Source organism: Crocuta crocuta, unplaced genomic scaffold (genome assembly GCF_008692635.1).
Source record: "Crocuta crocuta isolate KB4526 unplaced genomic scaffold, BGI_CrCroc_1.0 scaffold427, whole genome shotgun sequence".
In the NCBI taxonomy this organism is placed as follows: domain Eukaryota; kingdom Metazoa; phylum Chordata; class Mammalia; order Carnivora; family Hyaenidae; genus Crocuta; species Crocuta crocuta.
Window position 1 is genome coordinate 1,258,245 of NW_027533273.1, and position 17,831 is coordinate 1,276,075.

The 17,831-nt window shown below is 40.8% G+C and overlaps 2 protein-coding genes across 3 annotated transcripts in view; one reads left to right on the top strand and one right to left on the bottom strand.

Annotated features, from left to right (window-relative positions):
- The window catches only part of LCT (lactase), a 49,850-nt gene extending 45,858 nt beyond the window's left edge, over window positions 1-3,992 (top strand). Inside the window, exons 18-21 of the mRNA XM_077747881.1 lie at window positions 6-132; window positions 1,917-2,140; window positions 2,921-3,148; window positions 3,772-3,992. Coding sequence (XP_077604007.1) covers window positions 6-132; window positions 1,917-2,140; window positions 2,921-3,148; window positions 3,772-3,992 — 800 coding nt within the window. The remainder of the gene's footprint in view (window positions 1-5; window positions 133-1,916; window positions 2,141-2,920; window positions 3,149-3,771) is intronic.
- A 5,159-nt stretch (window positions 3,993-9,151) lies between these two features.
- The window catches only part of UBXN4 (UBX domain protein 4), a 49,155-nt gene continuing 40,475 nt past the window's right edge, over window positions 9,152-17,831 (bottom strand). For both annotated transcript variants that reach the window (XM_077747869.1, XM_077747870.1), the window contains exons 10-13: window positions 15,305-15,407; window positions 12,978-13,109; window positions 11,255-11,454; window positions 9,152-9,821 (exon numbers count right to left, since the gene is read on the bottom strand). In XM_077747869.1, the coding sequence (XP_077603995.1) occupies window positions 9,683-9,821; window positions 11,255-11,454; window positions 12,978-13,109; window positions 15,305-15,407 (574 nt within the window). In that variant the 3' untranslated portion in view covers window positions 9,152-9,682. The remainder of the gene's footprint in view (window positions 9,822-11,254; window positions 11,455-12,977; window positions 13,110-15,304; window positions 15,408-17,831) is intronic.

Consider the following 17,831-nt stretch of genomic DNA (forward strand, 5'->3'; position numbering starts at 1 on the left):
CCCAGAGTTCACGGAGAGTGAGAAGCGGAGGATCAATGGCACCTATGACTTTTTTGGATTCAATCACTACACCACCGTCCTGGCCTACAACCTTAACCACGCCTCTTGGATCTCTTCCTACGATGCAGACAGGTAAGTCTGCCAACAGGGCACACGGAACTGTCTTTGGAGAAGACACAGGTGCCCCTTTGCCCAGCTCTTACTTCACAGCCTCAGAGAGCCGCCTGCTGATGCCGTACATACATCCTGGGGTTTAAAGAGGAGTCCACCCCCGAGATATCCAATCAAAGCTGTCAGTGTGCTACTTACACCAGCAGCACCTCCAGGCTGCTTCCCATGGAGAGACGTTCTTTCAAACGTCTTCGAGATTTCATGATTTTTCTTCCCTTCGTTTGCTTCTTTTGACAAGTTTGTTTCACTTAGCAGGTGAATTTAAGTCAAAATAATAGTAAGGTGGAGGGTTTTTTCCCCCTTTTTTGTGATAAAGGTCAAAAGATTATTTTTGCCTTATACACTCACCGTGGAAACATTAGAGAGCAAGAAGAGGAGAAGTGTATGCATATGTGTAGGGAGTATACTACCTCTTTTTCTCTTAATATAAATATGTAAGTATATATATTATATAAACTGTGTAATATAAACATATAGTTTAGTAGTATTAACATACAAAAATATATTACCAAAAACCAGGACTATATATATACTTTTTTTTTTTAAAGATTTTAAGTAATCTCCACCCAACATGGGTCTTGAACCCACAACCCTGAGATCAAGAGCTGCACATTCTACCAAGTGAGCCAGCCACGTGCCCCTATTTTTTTTTTAATATTTTTTATTTCTAGGAGAGAGAGAGAGACAGCGTGAGCAGGGGAGGGTCAGAGAGAGAGGGAGTCACAGACTGAAACAGGCTCCAGGCTCTGAGCTGGCAGTCAGCACAGAGCCCGATGCGGGGCTCGAACCCACGAACTGCGAGAGATCATGACCTGAGCGAAAGTCGGACGCTTAACCAACTAAGCCACCCAGGTGCCCCTTATTTTTTTTATAATAAGCGTGTTTCCAATCAGCTGTGAATCCGTCCAGGTTCTTAGAAAACAAACACCTACAGCCCCACTGCATCCTGCATCCCCCAGTCACTTGCTGAGGGGGCTGAGAAAACTCCCCTGCTGGTCCCTGTCCGAGCACCCGTTGGACTCTTGCTGTCCCATTGGTCCTTACACTCGGCCCAAGGTGAAATGTCCCAGGTCTGGTCTGGCTGAGCAAGATAAATTTAGTTACTGATTAAGACTACATTGTTTTTTTTTCTGAAGGATTTGGGACATGAAGATCTAGATAACTGGTCCTTACTTGAAATTATCACTCTGGAGACGTTCAAGTTTCTGTTTCCCCCAGCGAGTGCTCCTTTAGCACAACGTGTTGCCCTCACCTGGTCCATCACTGAAGAGCAGTGGGGTCTTGGGCACCCGAAGCAGGTCCCAGCCTACCTGCTCCCTGTGGTCATGTCACACACAAGGTGTGCTTGTGGTGTTGAGTACACGGTAGTTGACTCAGGGGAGCCCATTCTCTCTCCTGACACAGCACTCATCCCACTGGAGATTGTGATCAGGGAATCCCAGGGCCCTTTCACAACCGGTGTGAAGTACAGTCTGTTAGCGCCCTCCAGGGGGTCCAGTCCATGAGCAGAGACCATTCTCTGAACACGTGGAAAGAGAGCTGACGTGGCCTGTCAAAGCTACACGGGCACGGAGCAGTTCGACTAGGAGGCTATGAGGCAATTGACTCTTCTGTGTTTAGTTAGGATTCTCAAGTCTAGACTAAAGCTAAGGCTTTTCCTAGTATAAATCCTGTTCTGTGTTTTGTGCAAAAGGCCTCTTGGGATTTACAAACTGAGACTGAATCTCTCGTGTTTGAACCTACAGGGGAGTTGCCTCTATCACAGATCGCTCTTGGCCAGACTCTGGCTCCTTCTGGCTGAAGATCACACCTTTTGGCTTTAGGAGGATATTGAACTGGATAAAGGAGGAGTACAACAACCCTCCAATTTATGTAACAGAGAACGGAGTGTCCCAACGTGGAGAAACTGACCTCAACGACACTCTCAGGATCTCTTACCTCCGCAGTTACATCAACGAGGCGCTCAAAGGTAGGACAGGCCTATCCCTTCCTCCATGTGCACCGGTCACCACTGGAAACACCCTGCTAACATCTGCAGGGAGGGGAGTACTGCACTCCCGAGACCCTGTCTTGATGAAGAGGCAGCTTCTCCCTCCGCATGGGTTTAAACTTCTCTCTGAGGCTACACTCCAAGTCTTCCTTTCTAGACTGAGGCTCAGCAAGCAACCTGTTGCCTGACACAGTGAGGCCTGAATGCCGGGCCAGGGTCATTCTCTGCTGGATCATCCCTGAGCAGCAGCGCTCTGATGAGGNGTAGGGGAGGGTGTCTTTTGTTGCCCAAGGAGAAGTTTGAGACCCTCAGCTCAGCAGAACCACCTGGGATGGGACTAGGACAAGGGACTATTTAACCCTGAGTCAAAGAGACTTAGCACTGCAGCAGTGGAAAGAAACGGTTAGAAAGTCCTATTCCAGTGAAAATGTTTTCCAAGGGCCACTTTCTTTCTTTAGGAAGGAGTATGAACATTCTAAGGCAGTGCCCAGGACTGGGATCCCAGCATGCGGAGATGGGATCGTAGAGGATTCAGCAGGACTCATGTAGTCTACCCACGTCCCCGACTCCCCTCAGGGACGGGCCTTTCTAGCAACAGCTGATGGCTCTGTACGTCCATCCACAGAGGACCCTGCCTGCACCTGCAAGCGGGGACTGTGGGCGAGCCGCAGGCAGGCATGGCTTCCGTAGGCCGGGCGGGATAGTGTCCTCTGAGACACAGGGAAGGAAGCTCACGCTGTGGCCTCTGCATTTGAGCAGCCGTGCAGGATAAGGTGGACCTTCGAGGATACACAGTTTGGAGTGTGATGGACAATTTTGAGTGGGCGACAGGCTTCGCAGAGAGGTTTGGTGTGCATTTTGTGAACTACACAGACCCTTCTCTGCCAAGGATCCCAAAAGCATCAGCCAAGCTCTTCGCCTCTATAGTCCGGTGCAACGGCTTCCCTGACCCTGCCACAGGGCCGCACCCTTGTCTCCAGCCAGAAGGTGAGATGTGGCTTGGGGAGGGACACAAGACAGAGGGTTAGTGGGGCTTTTTGATCTATTTTCTTCTAGTTTATTGCCCTCCTCTCTGCCTTACCATTCCCCTCATTCATTCGACCAGTATTTTCTTTTTTTTTTTTTTAAATGCTCCAGACACTCACTCTTAGGATGGAACAAAGAATCTTAGGGTTGATGTTACATAGAAACTAGGGCCTGGTCTGGGAAGAGCAGGTCTAGATTCTTGTCCCAGCCCTACTGCTAACTGTGTCGTGATCTCAGGCAAGAAACTAGGCACATGCCACCAGGCTGACATGAGGATCTAATACAATGACTGCAAACTGTGCCTGGCTCGATGTAAGGAGCCCAATATTTGATGACTGAAAAAGCAATAAATTACTATAGAGAAGAAAGAGAGAAGTATCCACTTTAATTGTTGACAGATTTTTTAAAAATACAACTACTTCATTCAGAGGTTCAGTAACAGTGAAAGGGACGCACCCCATCACCCAGCAATGCACTCACTCTGGGTACCTGTGTGACTTCTCTATTCCAAGGATCTAGCTTGGGCTTCACATAGGCTAACACTGATCTGAAGACATCATCTGTCCTTTGTCGTCCTCTCCTAGATGCTGGACCTACCGTCAGCCCCGTGCAAGAGGAGGAAGTTCACTTCCTGGGGTTAGCATTAGGTGTGACGGAAGCCCAGACAGCTTTGTATGTACTCTTTTCTCTTATGATTCTTGGCATCTGCTGTGTGATATTTCTGTCATACAAGTACTGTAAGCGCCCCAAGCAAGGGAAACCACCACCAGGCCAACAGGAATTGAACACTGTTTCTGCATTCTGACCTACACGTTCCCACCTGCCCCAGTTCTGCAAAACAAATCGAGTTTGTATGCCTTCACTACCCACAAATCTCCTTTAGATCTTCTCTTCCGCCCATGGCAGACTTCTTCATGAAGGCTTTCTGCACTGTTGGAAGCTACTTTAATCTTGAAGGCTCTCCAGTCTCTAATTAAAATGGAAATATCTGTATCTTGTCCCAGTTATCAGGAATTCATTAGGACATTGAACACTCTGCACCTGGCTCCTGTCCAGAGGTGCAGGCACTGAACTCATCTGGTGGGTCTGTGAGCCACTTAATTTCAGTGGGCTGTTTTCAGGTTCAGAGACTTTAAAGGTAGAAATATGAGTAAAAACCATATAAATCCTTTAAACAAGAAATCAACTCCACTGTGTGAATGGACTGCAATGTCATCTTCTGCCCTATCTTCAAACTCCCTCTCAGCCTCGTACCTTGTGTTAATCAGAAAAGAAAATGGTACTGTGAGCTGTGCCCTAGGTCCCATGGTTGCTTGTCTTTGAGAGGGTAGGTTCTACAGAATCTACACAGCCACACAAGCCCTTTGGGGCTTCTAAGCTTTCCCACCAGACCAAGGCTTTCTGCTTACATTATATATTCCATTGGCAGAGAGACCCTAACATACAAAAAAAGATGACCTCTGAATGATTTATTCCCATCATATCTACCTTTTTTTGTCCTTTCTGTCTCTCCCCTGTCCAGGATGACTTCTAACGACCCAAGTATGGCCTTCAAGGTTCTGTCCTCGGTTCACTTAGCCTGTTTCCTTTCTTCTTCTCTCAATCTGTGGTAATTCTGAACCTCAGGTATGTCCTTGACTAGCCCATCTTCCTTTGTATCTTTGCAAATAGCATTCTTTTCCCTAGGATGCCCCTTCTCCTGAAATGCCTTCAAGTCTCAGCTCAAATAATGCACTTTCCCCTCAGCACAGCTTCCCTGAATCCCCCAGGCAAACACTATTCCTCTCATTGGCTTCTAAATACCCTACTACAGCTAGTCCATGTTATACTGGAAGTGCATGTTTCTCTACTATCAGCTTCTTGAGGATAAAGGACCATGTCTCACTGTCTGTAGCAAGCACATTTTAGAGACAGGGCATAGAAAGCACGTCTGCTCCTTTTGTGTGTTTATTCACAAAACACACCCAGAGTAGTGGTGGGAGTAGAAGAAGATGTGGTCTTTATCAACTCCCCTCAAATACACTAATGATAACAAGACAATCTCAGTGTAGAATACTTAAGAACCTATTTGGCCCAACACATTCTTTCTAGATATCTTGGAGAATGTTATTTAAAAATAAAGTACTTTTCAACTAGAGTTTAAAAGACTGATCATGGCATGCACCTGGGTGGCTCAGTTGGATAAGCGTCCAACTTCAGCTCAGGTCGTGATCTCACGGTTTGTGAGTTCAAGCCCTGCGCTAACAGCTTGTAGCCTAGAGCCTGTTTCAGATTCTATGTCTCATTCTCTCTCTGCCCCTCCCCTGCTTGTGCTCTCTCTCAAAAATAAATGTAGAAGAAAATTTTATTTGTTGTTGTTGTTGTTTTTTAATTTATTTCTGAGAGAGAGACAGCATGAACAGGGGAGGGTCAGAGAGAGAGGGAGACACAGAATCTGAAGCAGGCTCCAGGCTCTGAGCTAGCTGTCAGCACAGAGCCCGACACAGGGCTTGAACCCATGAATGGTGAGATCATGACCCGAGCTGAAGTCGGACGCTTAACCGACTGAGCCACCCAGGCGCTCCTGCAGAAGAAAATTTTAAAGAGTGAACATGATCAAAGAGCCTGGCTGGCTCAGTTGGTAGAGCATGCAGTTCTTGATCTCAGGGTCATGAGTTGAACCTCACATGTGGCATGGAGTCTACTTAAAATAAATGGGTGATCATACTTGAAATTTTGTTTCTTGCAGGCATTCTTTACCTGAATTTGCCATATCTGTATAATATTCCTATCCAATGTTTCACTGCCAGTGGCCCCAACCTGACAATTTGTGGTTACACAAGCATTTTTCTCCATCAACAGACTGGAAAAGTATCAGATGAGGGTAAGGATGGTTCTAAAAGTGATATTAAAAACACTTGTTAGGCAGAAAGACAGTATTACAAATAGCAAATTCAGTGTACCTTTTTGGGGACAAAAAAATCTATAAAGAGCCAGAATAAACTGGGCAGAAAAGGAATATTAAAACATTATAAAGTTAGTTTCAAAAAACAGCTTGGGTAATGGAGAGAGAAAAGAAAGATCAACAAAAGAAGAAAGTTATACATAAACCAACTACATATGGGCATAAAGTACATGGCAAATGTGGTCTACCAAACTGGGAACTGGGAGTAGTTGATAAATGGTGGTGGGTCAAGTGGTTAGTTAGCTCCTGAGGACGGCAGCCACAGGGAAGCGAGGAGAATACTAGGACAGCTGGGTGAATTTTTTAAAATTAATTTTTAGGGGCACCTGGATGGCTCAGTCGGTTAAATGTCCGACTTCGGCTCAGGTCATGATATCACAGTTTGTCGGTTCGAGCCCCGCACTGGGCTATGTGCTGACTGTTAGCTCAAAGCCTGGAGCCTACTTCAGATTCTGTATCTCTCTGACAGTTCCCTGCTCACACTGTATCTCTATCAGAAATAAAATATTTTTAAAATTTTTAAAAATTAATAAATTTTTAAAGAAAGGTATTTAAGCAAGACTTAGGGCCCAGAGGCCATCAACAAAAACGCTGATAAATTTGATCACATTAATATTGTGGCAAAAACTTACTATCAACATATTCATCAAGAGATAAATGGGGAAAAACTATAGCATATGCTAGACAAAGGGCTAATTTTCTTTATATACATGGAATTCTTATAAACCAACAGAGATGAAAAAACTGCAAATACAGGCAGTTCTCAGAAAATAAACTGAAATGACCAATATTAAAAGATGTTCAACCTCAAATGTGATGAACACAATCATATAAAATGTATATAATTTTTCACCTACCACTGATAAAGATGAAAAAGTGTAACAGTGTTGGTAAGAACATGGGGAAATTGACATTCTCAGTCACTGCTGGTGGTTCAATTCAAAGAGCCTTTAGAGGAAGCAAGCTGGCAGCATCACTTATAATTCAAAACTGCAAACACTCCATGACTCAGTTACCCAAACATACCCTACAGATATATATTCACAGCTAAGAAGATCGATCCTGTCACAAAGATGCTCACTATAGCAAGATTTCTAAGAGAAAAACAAAACCCTGTAATAACCAATGTACGCCACGAGAAAAAGGAGGGTAAGTTGGGGTATATTTACCAAGTAAACTGCTATGCAGACAATAATCAGAATGAGGTAGTTGTGTGTTGACAGGGAAAGATCTTCAAGACTGTGTAAGTAAAAGAGCAGGATGCAGAGTAGTGTATATAATATGATTGTATTTACAAAATAAAGATCACATTATTTGCTTCTATATGCATACGGTTTTCCTGTAGGTTACAAAACGTGACTTGAGGTTATCTGTGGAGAACAGGATTAGGGGTAAGGTGCAAGGGAAGAGACTTCATTTTCATTTTACAGCCTTCTATATACTGTTTTGAATTTTTTACCAAATATACTTTTAAAAATTTAAAACTGAGGAGGGATTCTCCTACTCGAAGATTTGTGAACCATTCTTTTTTGTGTGTTTCTCTGAGGTCTGTATTGAACTTTTTTCAAGGCAAGCTGACCTGAGGTACTCTAATGTTCTACAAGAATATTTCTAACAGTTATTAGCAAGGTTACACCCATTTGAAAGAGTTTGGTTTCTTAATACCACGTACTGCTATATATTTTTTTTAAGATTACAAACCTTTACTCCAATGGGATGCCTAGTGGAAATTTTTTTTTTTTCAAATTCACTTTTTAAATTATGCAAGTGATAGGATCATTGCAGAAAACAAGGAAAACCTATTAGGGTGCAAAAAAAAATTAAAAGCACATAAAACACTCTTATTACTGTTAACGTTTGGTTATTTTCTTTACATTATGTTAATACATGTACTGTCTATATGGAAAATGGCTTACAAAGCTGAGATCACACTGTACCCACAATTCTGCTGTCTTCTCCTAACACATAACAGGTATTCAATGACTATACAAAGGTTAAACTGAAATGATAAAATATTCTACCATTTATCCTTATCAAAAGTTAATTATTTCTGTGCAAGTTATTTAGTTGGTATAAGACCTAATGAGTATGTCTGTACCTAAACTTTGTCTACATTTATGATCATTCCTTAGAAAAACTGATCAAAGAGCTTGAAACAAATATTTAAGGTTGCTAATGTGTTCCAGAAAGGGTATAACCAGTCTTCATTCTTCCGAACATCACAGCCTGGCTGTTTCCTTGCCAACACTATTACCATTTTTACAAATCACTGTATTTTATAGATAAAAAACAATTTCCTCTGAGAATATTTCTTCCTCCCATTACAAAATTAAGTCAGTCTGTATGTTCACTTAAAAGCACTATCTTTCAATCTAAAAATGGAAGGTTAAAAGAACTGTCAAGCTCTTTTTCAAATATCTTCAACACCAAAAACCTAGTGTGGACGTATCATGTAAGTTAGGTTAAGAATCTCTTTAAGATTCTGGGGCACCTGAGTTTGTTGGATTGAGCCCCACGTGGGAGACTCTATGATGACAGCATGGATCAGGTTTGGTATCCTCTTTCTTCCTCTCTCTGCCCCTACCCCACTCGTGCTAATTCTCTCTCAAAATAAACTTAAAAAAAAAATGAGGAAAAGGCATATCTTTATTCCATACTTCTTGTCCTAGAGAGGTACCTTAGGTCTGTGAAATCTGACTATCCAAAGCAAAACTTGAGGATAAAGGTGAGAGACGACTCGTTGTAATTTAAGACCTGTTCGGCATCTGATGAGAACATGGATGGTAACATCAGGCAAACAAAATGATGCCTCACTGGCAGGATGGACACTAACACAGCATCAGTGTGTATCAGAAAATTTCTTCTTTCACTGACAATTAAAGTAGGGTGGTCACAGCTACCTTCCTGGACTTAGCTCCAGAGCAGTACTGGGGGGAAAAAAATCACACACATGACCTCAAGAGATCCCTATGCGACAAAAAGATGCTAAGATAACAAAACTTAAAGCAAAACTAAGATCATTTCAATTTTTGGAAAAGATTTTTTATTCAGTGTTTAAGATTAAAAACTACAAGATTTTGCTTGCAGCTGATGAGCAAAAAGAGAAAAGTTAAATTATCATCTGATTGGCTAGTTAAAATGCTCTGACTCAGAGTCAAATTACTCAGTGACATACCAGTTACTTGGTGTCGACTTCAGAGTTCTGGAGCAAAATAGCTCTAAACAAAACGCATCATCTGAGAGCACAGGGCTAATGGGTATATGAAATACTGAGTAAGAAAGCTGATAAAGGGAGGCTGTGGCAGATCTTTTGATTGTTTTAGGCTTCTAGCACTTGGTTACCATATGCAAGGACCATAGCGGCCAGGCCAGTTATTTCATCTCCTGACTTGTCTGAGGAGTTAAACAACTTTAACCCACTAAGCAGGGATAGAGAGACACTTTATAGACCAGCTGGAAAATGAAAAAGCAGTCCCACTTCTCCAGTAGAGTTTTAGTTGAATTAAATCATGAGAGAAACAATGATTATTGCACATACTGTACTTGTCACACTACATCTGTTGAGTAGAATTTCCATTCCAAGTGTTGTTTTCATCTTCACCATCATCTTGAGTCCTCAATCTATAGATCTTCCCCTCCTTTTTAAAATCTTCTCCCCGTTTCTCCAGCACTCTTTTCCTGACTGGTTCCCTGATGTAAGAGAGAGAAAAGAGAAGGTGAAACGAAAGTGAAAACAACAGTAATATAAAGCTGTTTCCTTTAAACTTCCATTAGTACAGGCAGCTGTATTTTAAGGAAAGGCCATGGGAGATAAAAAAAAACTTTTTAAAGAACAAAAATAAAAGCGCACACAACAAACTATGCTATGTAATGGTAATTCAGGATTAAATGGTTTCACCCACTGCTCAGTAAGAGTTCTAAAATTCAGGACTAACAAGACCTACTTTGAATGTTGTTCCCAGTCTAAAGAATTTCCCTGTATCCCCATTTGAGTGATATACTAAATTTACAAATGGTCTTCCTAATAGTTACAACAAAAACTAAGATAAAGGCTGAATCAATCCAATCACAATATTTACATGCATAAATCTTCATCTAGAGAGTCAACAGGACATAAGACTAAGGATTCTCCTTACTGATGGCAGACAGAGGCAAAGATTTTCGTTACTCATCACACAGGACTGATGTATTTGCTATAATGTCTAATGGCTTATTAGTGTTTAAGAGCAAGAGATAGGTATTATAATAAATGATGCTATTACCTATAGAAAAAGCTATGAGGTTACTTATAATACATAAATATTTCCTGTTAACCTGTTTCAAATATGCAGAATCTTTAACAGAGATATAAGCTAAAATCATTAGAATTCTAACCCTGGTCATCTGCAATAAAAGGTCTCTTGGTTAAGGGACTAGTCAAAAATAATTCTCTGAAGAAGGCACTGTTTTCAAGTGAATATCCAGTTTCCTCAGTTTGGTTTTTCTATGAATGACCCAGAGAAGACAGGGAGTACATCAAAAAACCACCAGGGGTTAAAATTATCTGAAGCACAATCACATCTCTAATGTTTGAGGAGCACCAGAGTGGCTCAGTCAGGTAAGTGTCTGACTCCTGATTCCGGCTCCAGTCATCATCTCATGGTTGAGACACTGAAGCCTGCATCGGGCTCCGTGCTGGGTATGGAATGTGTTTTAGATTCTCTCTCTGCCCCTTCCCGGCTCATGCTCTCTCTCAAAAGAAAAGAAAAAAAATGTCTGCAAGATGACTATGAGAAATTAAATGAAATATCTTGTTAGATAAAACATGGTTAGCAAGAAAGATAGGACTATTCAGACCTGGGGGGAAATATCTGCCTTTATAGTTACAGGAAAAGAAGGGAACAAATGAAATACGAAAACCAGCAGAGGTAGAATTGATTTCTGTGGAGTAGGCTTTATAAACACAGCTGAGAAACTCAGGTACTGAGCTTTCCACAAAAGATGACAGAGTAAAACTTCAGAACATTTAAATTTTTTCTCTAACTAGAAAGATAGCAGATTACCCATAACAAAAATGTTCACTGTGAATAAAGTGCTGGGCATTACTAACACATTTTGCAAACGGGGCAAACATAAACAGATACCTTTTTTCTGAGTTGCTAGATGATGCAAGGTTTGAGGGTTCTGATGCCGCCACTCTCACAGAAGTCTGTGCAGGAGGGTTACTAAATAAGAAGTTGCTAATCAATCTCCAGATGGCAAGGAATGGGTAAAGGACTGTCCCCAACAATGTCCAAAAGTCTCCACTGGAAGAATGTACCATGGATGTAGCTGGTCTTCCTGCCTAAAAATTAATAAATCAATCTCAATAAAGGCTACATGAGCACCATCACATCACACTCAAGGTTCTAGATCAATCTTTATCTGGAAAAGGAAAGTCCTACTGATTTTAGTTTACTATAAAAAAGGTAAAATTACTATCTTCTGTTGTTTTTCAGCTGTATATTTTATATAAACCAGTGGTAACTCCACGAGCTCTGTTTTTTAAGGGACTAATCACTACACTGAAAGTAGAAAGTAGTTTTTGAACCAATTATTTTTATGAGAACTAACAACTGTGGTAAGAAGTCTTCCTTGATGATTAAAAAACAGGAAATGGCTTCAACAAAAATCTCAGTGAATACAATGAATCCTATTACTAGAAGGCTGTTTTAGGAGTGGGGCTCTAGTTCAGAACCAGGAAAACTATCCTAATCAAAATATAGAAGACCCAGGCTCTCATACCGTCTCTGGCACATAGAGGATGCCTTGGCAAAGTCATTTAAACGTTCTGAGTCTTGGGGTGCCTGGGTGGCTCCAGGAGGTTGGGTATCTGACTCTTGATTTTGGCTCAGGTCGTGATCTCACAGTTAATGGGCTAGAGCCCCACCTCCAGCTCTGTGCTGACAGCACAGAGCCTGCTTGGGATTCTCTCCCTGCCTTTGTCTCTTTCCCCCTTCCTCGCTCTCTGAAACATTTTTAAAAATAAAAAAAAGAACTTTCTTAGCCTCTTGGCTTCATCAGAGATTAAAACTCTATTACGAGGATCAAATGGAATTTATATGTTTAAAAATTAATGTTATTTTTATGTTAAAATAAAATTTTGGGGGGGATGCCTGGGTGGCTCAGTCGGTTAAACTTCCAACTTCGGCTCAGGTCATGATCTCAGGGTTCAGGAATTCGAGCCCCGTGTCAGGCTCTGTGCTGACAGCTCAGAGCCTAGAGCCTGCTTCAGATTCTGTGTCTCCCCATCTCTCTGTCTCTCCCCTGCTCATGCTCTCTCTCAATAATAAATAAACGTTAAAAAAATTTTTTTTAATAAAATCTTTTTTTAAAAAACTTGGTAAACAGTCGAATCATATGTAAATAAAAGACACTAAATCTGGGACCCCTGGATGGCTCAGTCAAGAGTGTGTGACTCTTAATCTTGGAGTCATGAGTTTGGGCTCTATATTGGGTGCAGAGATTACTAAATAAATAAATTTTTATAAAGCGCCACTAAATCTATGCATTAGACAGATACTCTGCATTTGTTTTCTTATTCTACTGGTCATATATATACATGAAAATGGAAGAAGAAAAAAGTTGAAAATTAAAATATTTAGTGCCTCACTAGTACTACCCTTCCCCCACTCACACTGTTTCCCCTTCTCAAAAACAAAAAGTGCACAGGTTAACAGAACAAAAAATCACCTCAAATTTTTGGATAATTTGAATTTAATTACCCATAGTCCACCTTTCACGTTCCTTTCTGCTAATTATAAGAAATGATCAAGAGTAGAACAAACAGGATTTAAAGATAGAAAAAATATATATGTATATACATACTGGCAACAGTACCACTGAAGCACTTGGGGCAAGTTCCAAATCCAGTAATTTCTTTTTATAATCTTCTTTGGTGAATTCCCTCCTGGGAAACATGGTTGCTAGTGAAAAATTACCGTAAGTGTTGCCGACAGTCTGTAACATAACAGTAAGTTTTAAAACCTTACAATGGTGCCCTTTTAAGGTATTACATAGCCATATGCATTAAAAAAACACCTAAATAAAGTGAATAAAAATGGACAATTATAGATCTCTTTTAAATATTGCTGCAGTTTGCCATTAGTGTTCACTATACTTGGGCAAACTTTATAGGCATTCCCTATTAAAAATTTGCAATAGTCCAGAACTTTCCTCATATATAGAACATTAGGAGTTTCACCTCTTCCTTGTCTCAAAAAGTAAATGGTCCATAGTCCGTCCATGCTTACACATACATTCCCAGGTCCAGTCCAGGACCTACTATGCTGGGCAGCACTGTAATCACCTTCATAATTCTAAGTCACCTGTACCTGTAAAATCTAAGACAAGTGTTTCTCTCTCCCTAGAAGATTCCAAAAAAGAGACTAAAACTTTTGTTTTTGTAATTTTTTTTTTTACTAGAGATCATATAAATACCTCTCACTGTTGTCACTCTAATATGAGGTCATGCAAAAATACAAAATTAGGTTACTGTACTGAAATAAAATTCTAATGGGGCTGCTGTAAAGATTTTTTTCTCAGGTTGCTTCCTCTTCACTTACCTGTGGCAGAGGTGGTTAAGACTCAGACTAGGAGTGAGCACTCCCTTTTGGGAGGCCCCCGTGAGGCTCCAAGGTAGAAGAATAAAAGAACTACTGGGGGTTGCTTCTATTGCAAGCTTAAGGAAAAAGACTTCTTAAAAATGTTTTTATACTGCACGGCCCAGCTCACCAGGAAAGGAAGGCAGACAGCTTTCAGGTATCCTCTCAGGATCCTTAAGTAAGACAGCAGACTAAATGGGGAAAGGATCTAGAGGAAAGATCTGAATCCTAATTTCGACCTTAATAAGATGCATGAGACAAACAGTAGGACATCTGATGCCTAGAATCCATTTTGAATAAGGGCTCAATCAGAGAATAAAAACTACAGTTGAACCTTGAACAACATGAGTTTGAATGAACTGTGTAGGCCCACCTATTCAAGGATTTTTAAATGTAAAAATTCCTGTAAATGTATGTTTTCCTCCTTATGATCTTAACATTTTTCTCTAGCTAACTTTACTGTTAAGAAAACAGTATAGAATACATATGATACAAAATATGGGGCACCAGGTGGCTCGATCACTTGAGCATCCAACTCTTGATTTTGGCTCAGGTCATGATCCCAGGGTTGTGGGATAAAGCCCCGCATGGCTCTGCACTAAGCGTGGAGGCTGCTTAAGATTCTCTCTCTCCCTCGCAAACCGTGAGAGACTCTTGAATGCTGACAAAAACTGAGGACTGATGGATGTGGGGGGGGGGGGGAGGGACATGGAAGAGGGCACTTGTGNAATTAATTAATTAATTAAAAAAAAAAAAGATTCTCTCTCTCCCTCGACCCTTTACCCCTGCTCACGTGCTCTCACTCTTTAAACAAAACAAAACAATAAAACAACAACAAAGTATGTGTTAGTCAACTGCTATTGGTAAGGCTTCCTACAGTAGGCTAGGAGTAGTTCAGTTTTCGCAGACTAGAAAGTTATATGTGAATTTGACTGTGCAGGGAATTGGCACCGTGTAATATACTATTCAAGGGTCAATTTAAAATTACTCGTATCTCATTTTCTAAGAAATAAAATTTCACACCCATTCAGATTGTGAGTAAGGCCACATTCGGGGAGTAAATTCCTGAAGAAGATAATTGTTGCTAAATAAAGATTACTGATTTTTAGGCTTGGCCACGGTGTGAAAATGGCCAGCCCCAAAGCAACCTGTAGACAATGTGGAGAGGAAGAAAAACTGTATCTTTTTACAGGGAACAACTCCCAAATATTAGACCTTTGGATAATCATTTGCTTTTTATTCCTCCAACTGAGTGTTCAAAGCAGTGAGAAAACTTTCCAAAGCCTACTGTATCAAGCAAATCCCTACTTCTGTGCAGCAAACAGATGTGCTTTTCCTATATGGCACTAATACAAGATGGAAACCACCCCCCCACCCCCACATTCCTTCCCCACAGAGGGGCTTGGTGCTTCCCTCCTGAGGATGAACCATGACTTACTCACACTCTACAAATTAGACTTGGAGATTTCCCCTCCTATATTTTAATAATGTAATTATTCATAATGTAATTCATCTACCTTTACTACAGCTCAAAATAAGACACAAGTTTACCTGGGCAGCAAACTGCCTTGCTTCTTCTAGAGGAGCATCAGAAGGGAACTGATTTGTAAAGGAAGAACCATCAGGAAGACGAAACTGAATTCTTGCGATAGTGCTATGAAAATATAAAATTAAAATCAGTATCTTTACCTCACCTTATTCTCAAACAAGATGATTAAGAGAAAATGGAAATGAAGATGTACAAAATGAAAATGGGATTTTTCCCCTCTATGTCAGACCTCTTCATTTATACTTTTTAGTTAACAGCTTTACCAAGATACCATTCACATGAAATTTACCCTTTTAAAACATACAATTAATTTAGTGGTTTTTATTATAGTCATAGTTGGGCAACCATCACTACTATTTAATTCTAAAACATTCTCATCACCCCAAAAAGAAACTAAACCTATCAGCAATTACTTCCTACTCCTTCACTTAGCCCCCTCAGGCGAGCAGCACTGAGCTGCTTTCTGTCTCCAGGAATTTGCCTATTTCAGGCATTTCCTATAATGGAATAGAACGTGTGACTTTTGGTAACTGGCTTTCATGTAGCATTATTTTCTCAAGGTTCACCCATGTAGCATGTGTCAGCCCTTCAATCCTTTTAACTGCTGAGTATTATTTATAATACTACAGCAGTGTAGCAGGGTTCCAAAGTGTCTACATACTCAAAAGATGTGTTGTTGTTTCTTTAAATTTAGGCATCCAGGGGTGCCTAGGGGGCTCAGTTGGTTAAGCGTCTGACTTCGGCTCAGGTCATGATCTCATGGCTGGTGAGTTCAAGCCACATGTCAGGCTCTGTGCTGACAGCTCAGAACCTGGAGCCTGCTTTGGATTCTCTATCTCCCTCTCTCTCTGCCCCTCCCCCATTCCCCATTTGTTTTCTCTCTCTGAAATAAACATTAAAAAATTTTTAAATAAATTTAGGCATGCTGGAGGGCACAAAACAGTATCACATTGTGGTTTTAATCTGAATTTCCTAAGGACTAATAATGTTGAGCATCTTTTTATATGGCTTATTGACCATCTGTACATCTCAAGAGAAATGTCTATTCAAATCCTTTTCTCATATTTAAACTGAGTGGTTTGCTTTTTATTGTTGAGTTATTAGAGACTTTTTTTTTGTATTCTAGATCAAGTCTTTTATCAGATACATGGACTGCAAATATTTTCTCCAATTCTGGGGGCTCTTTTCACCTTCTTGATGATGTCCCTTGAAACACGAAATTTTACATTCTGATAAAGTCCAACTTTAACCTATCGCTTTTTTTTGCTGCTAGCTAGTGCTTTTTGGTGTCATGTTTAAAAATCATGGCTTTCTCCAAGATCACAAGATTTTCTCCTTTCTTCCTAAGAGTTTATACCTATGACATTTTAGAATATTTATTTATTTTTGAGAGGAGGGAGGGGCAGAGAGAGAATCCCAAACAGGCTCTGCAGTATCAGCATAGAGCCTGATATGGGGCTTAATCCCACAAACCATGAGATCATGACCTAAGCCAAAATCAAGAGTTAGATGTTTCACCAAGCTACTCAGATGCCCCTATACTTACAACTTTTATATCTGAGATAGATGATCCATTTTGAATTAATTATTTTCTGAGTTTTTTTTTAATATTTATTTTTGAGAGAGTGAGCACGTAGAGGAGGGGTAGAGATAGAGAGGGACAGAGGATCCAAAGCAGACTCTGCACTGACAGCAGAGAGCCCAATGCAGGGCTCAAACTCACAAAACATGAGATCATGACCTGAGCTGAAGTTGGACACTTAACTAGCCACCCAGGGGCTCCTCTAATTTTTTTTTAATGTTTTATTTATTTCTGAGGGAGAGAGAGACAGCATGAGCAGAGGAGGGTCAGAGAGAAAGGGAGACACAGAATCTGAAGCAGGCTCCAGGCTCTGAGCTAGTTGTCAGCACAGAGCCCAAAGTGGGGCTCGAATCCACAAACCATGAGGTCATGACCTGAGCCGAAGTCGGACACTTAACAGACTGAGCCACTCAGGCGCCCCCTAAATTAATTTTTATTATGGTGTGAGTTAAGGGTCCCAATTCATTCTTTTGGATGTGTCCAAGCACCATTTATTAAAGAGTCTATTCGTGGGGCGCCTGGATGGCTCAGTCAGTTAAGTGTCCGAGTTCAGCTAGGGTAATGATCTCACCGTTCATAGGTTCGAGCCCCGCGTCAGGCTCTGTGCTGACAGCTAGCTCAGAGCCTGGAGCTTGTTTCAGATTCTGTGTCTCCCTCTCTCTCTGACCCTCCCCCACTCATGTTCTGTCTCTCTCTGTCTGAAAAATAAACTATTAAAAAAATTTTTTTTTTTTTTAAATAAAGAGTCTATTCTTTCCCCACTGAATGATCCTGAGACCATTTAAAAAAAAAATCGCTTGACCATAAACACATGGGTTTACTTTGGGGGACTCAATTCTAATACAGTGATCCATACATCTATCCTTATGCCAATATTACACTGTCTAGTTACTGTAGCTTTGTTTTATAATTAAAAAACCTGTATCTTTCTTCCTTTTCCAGATTAT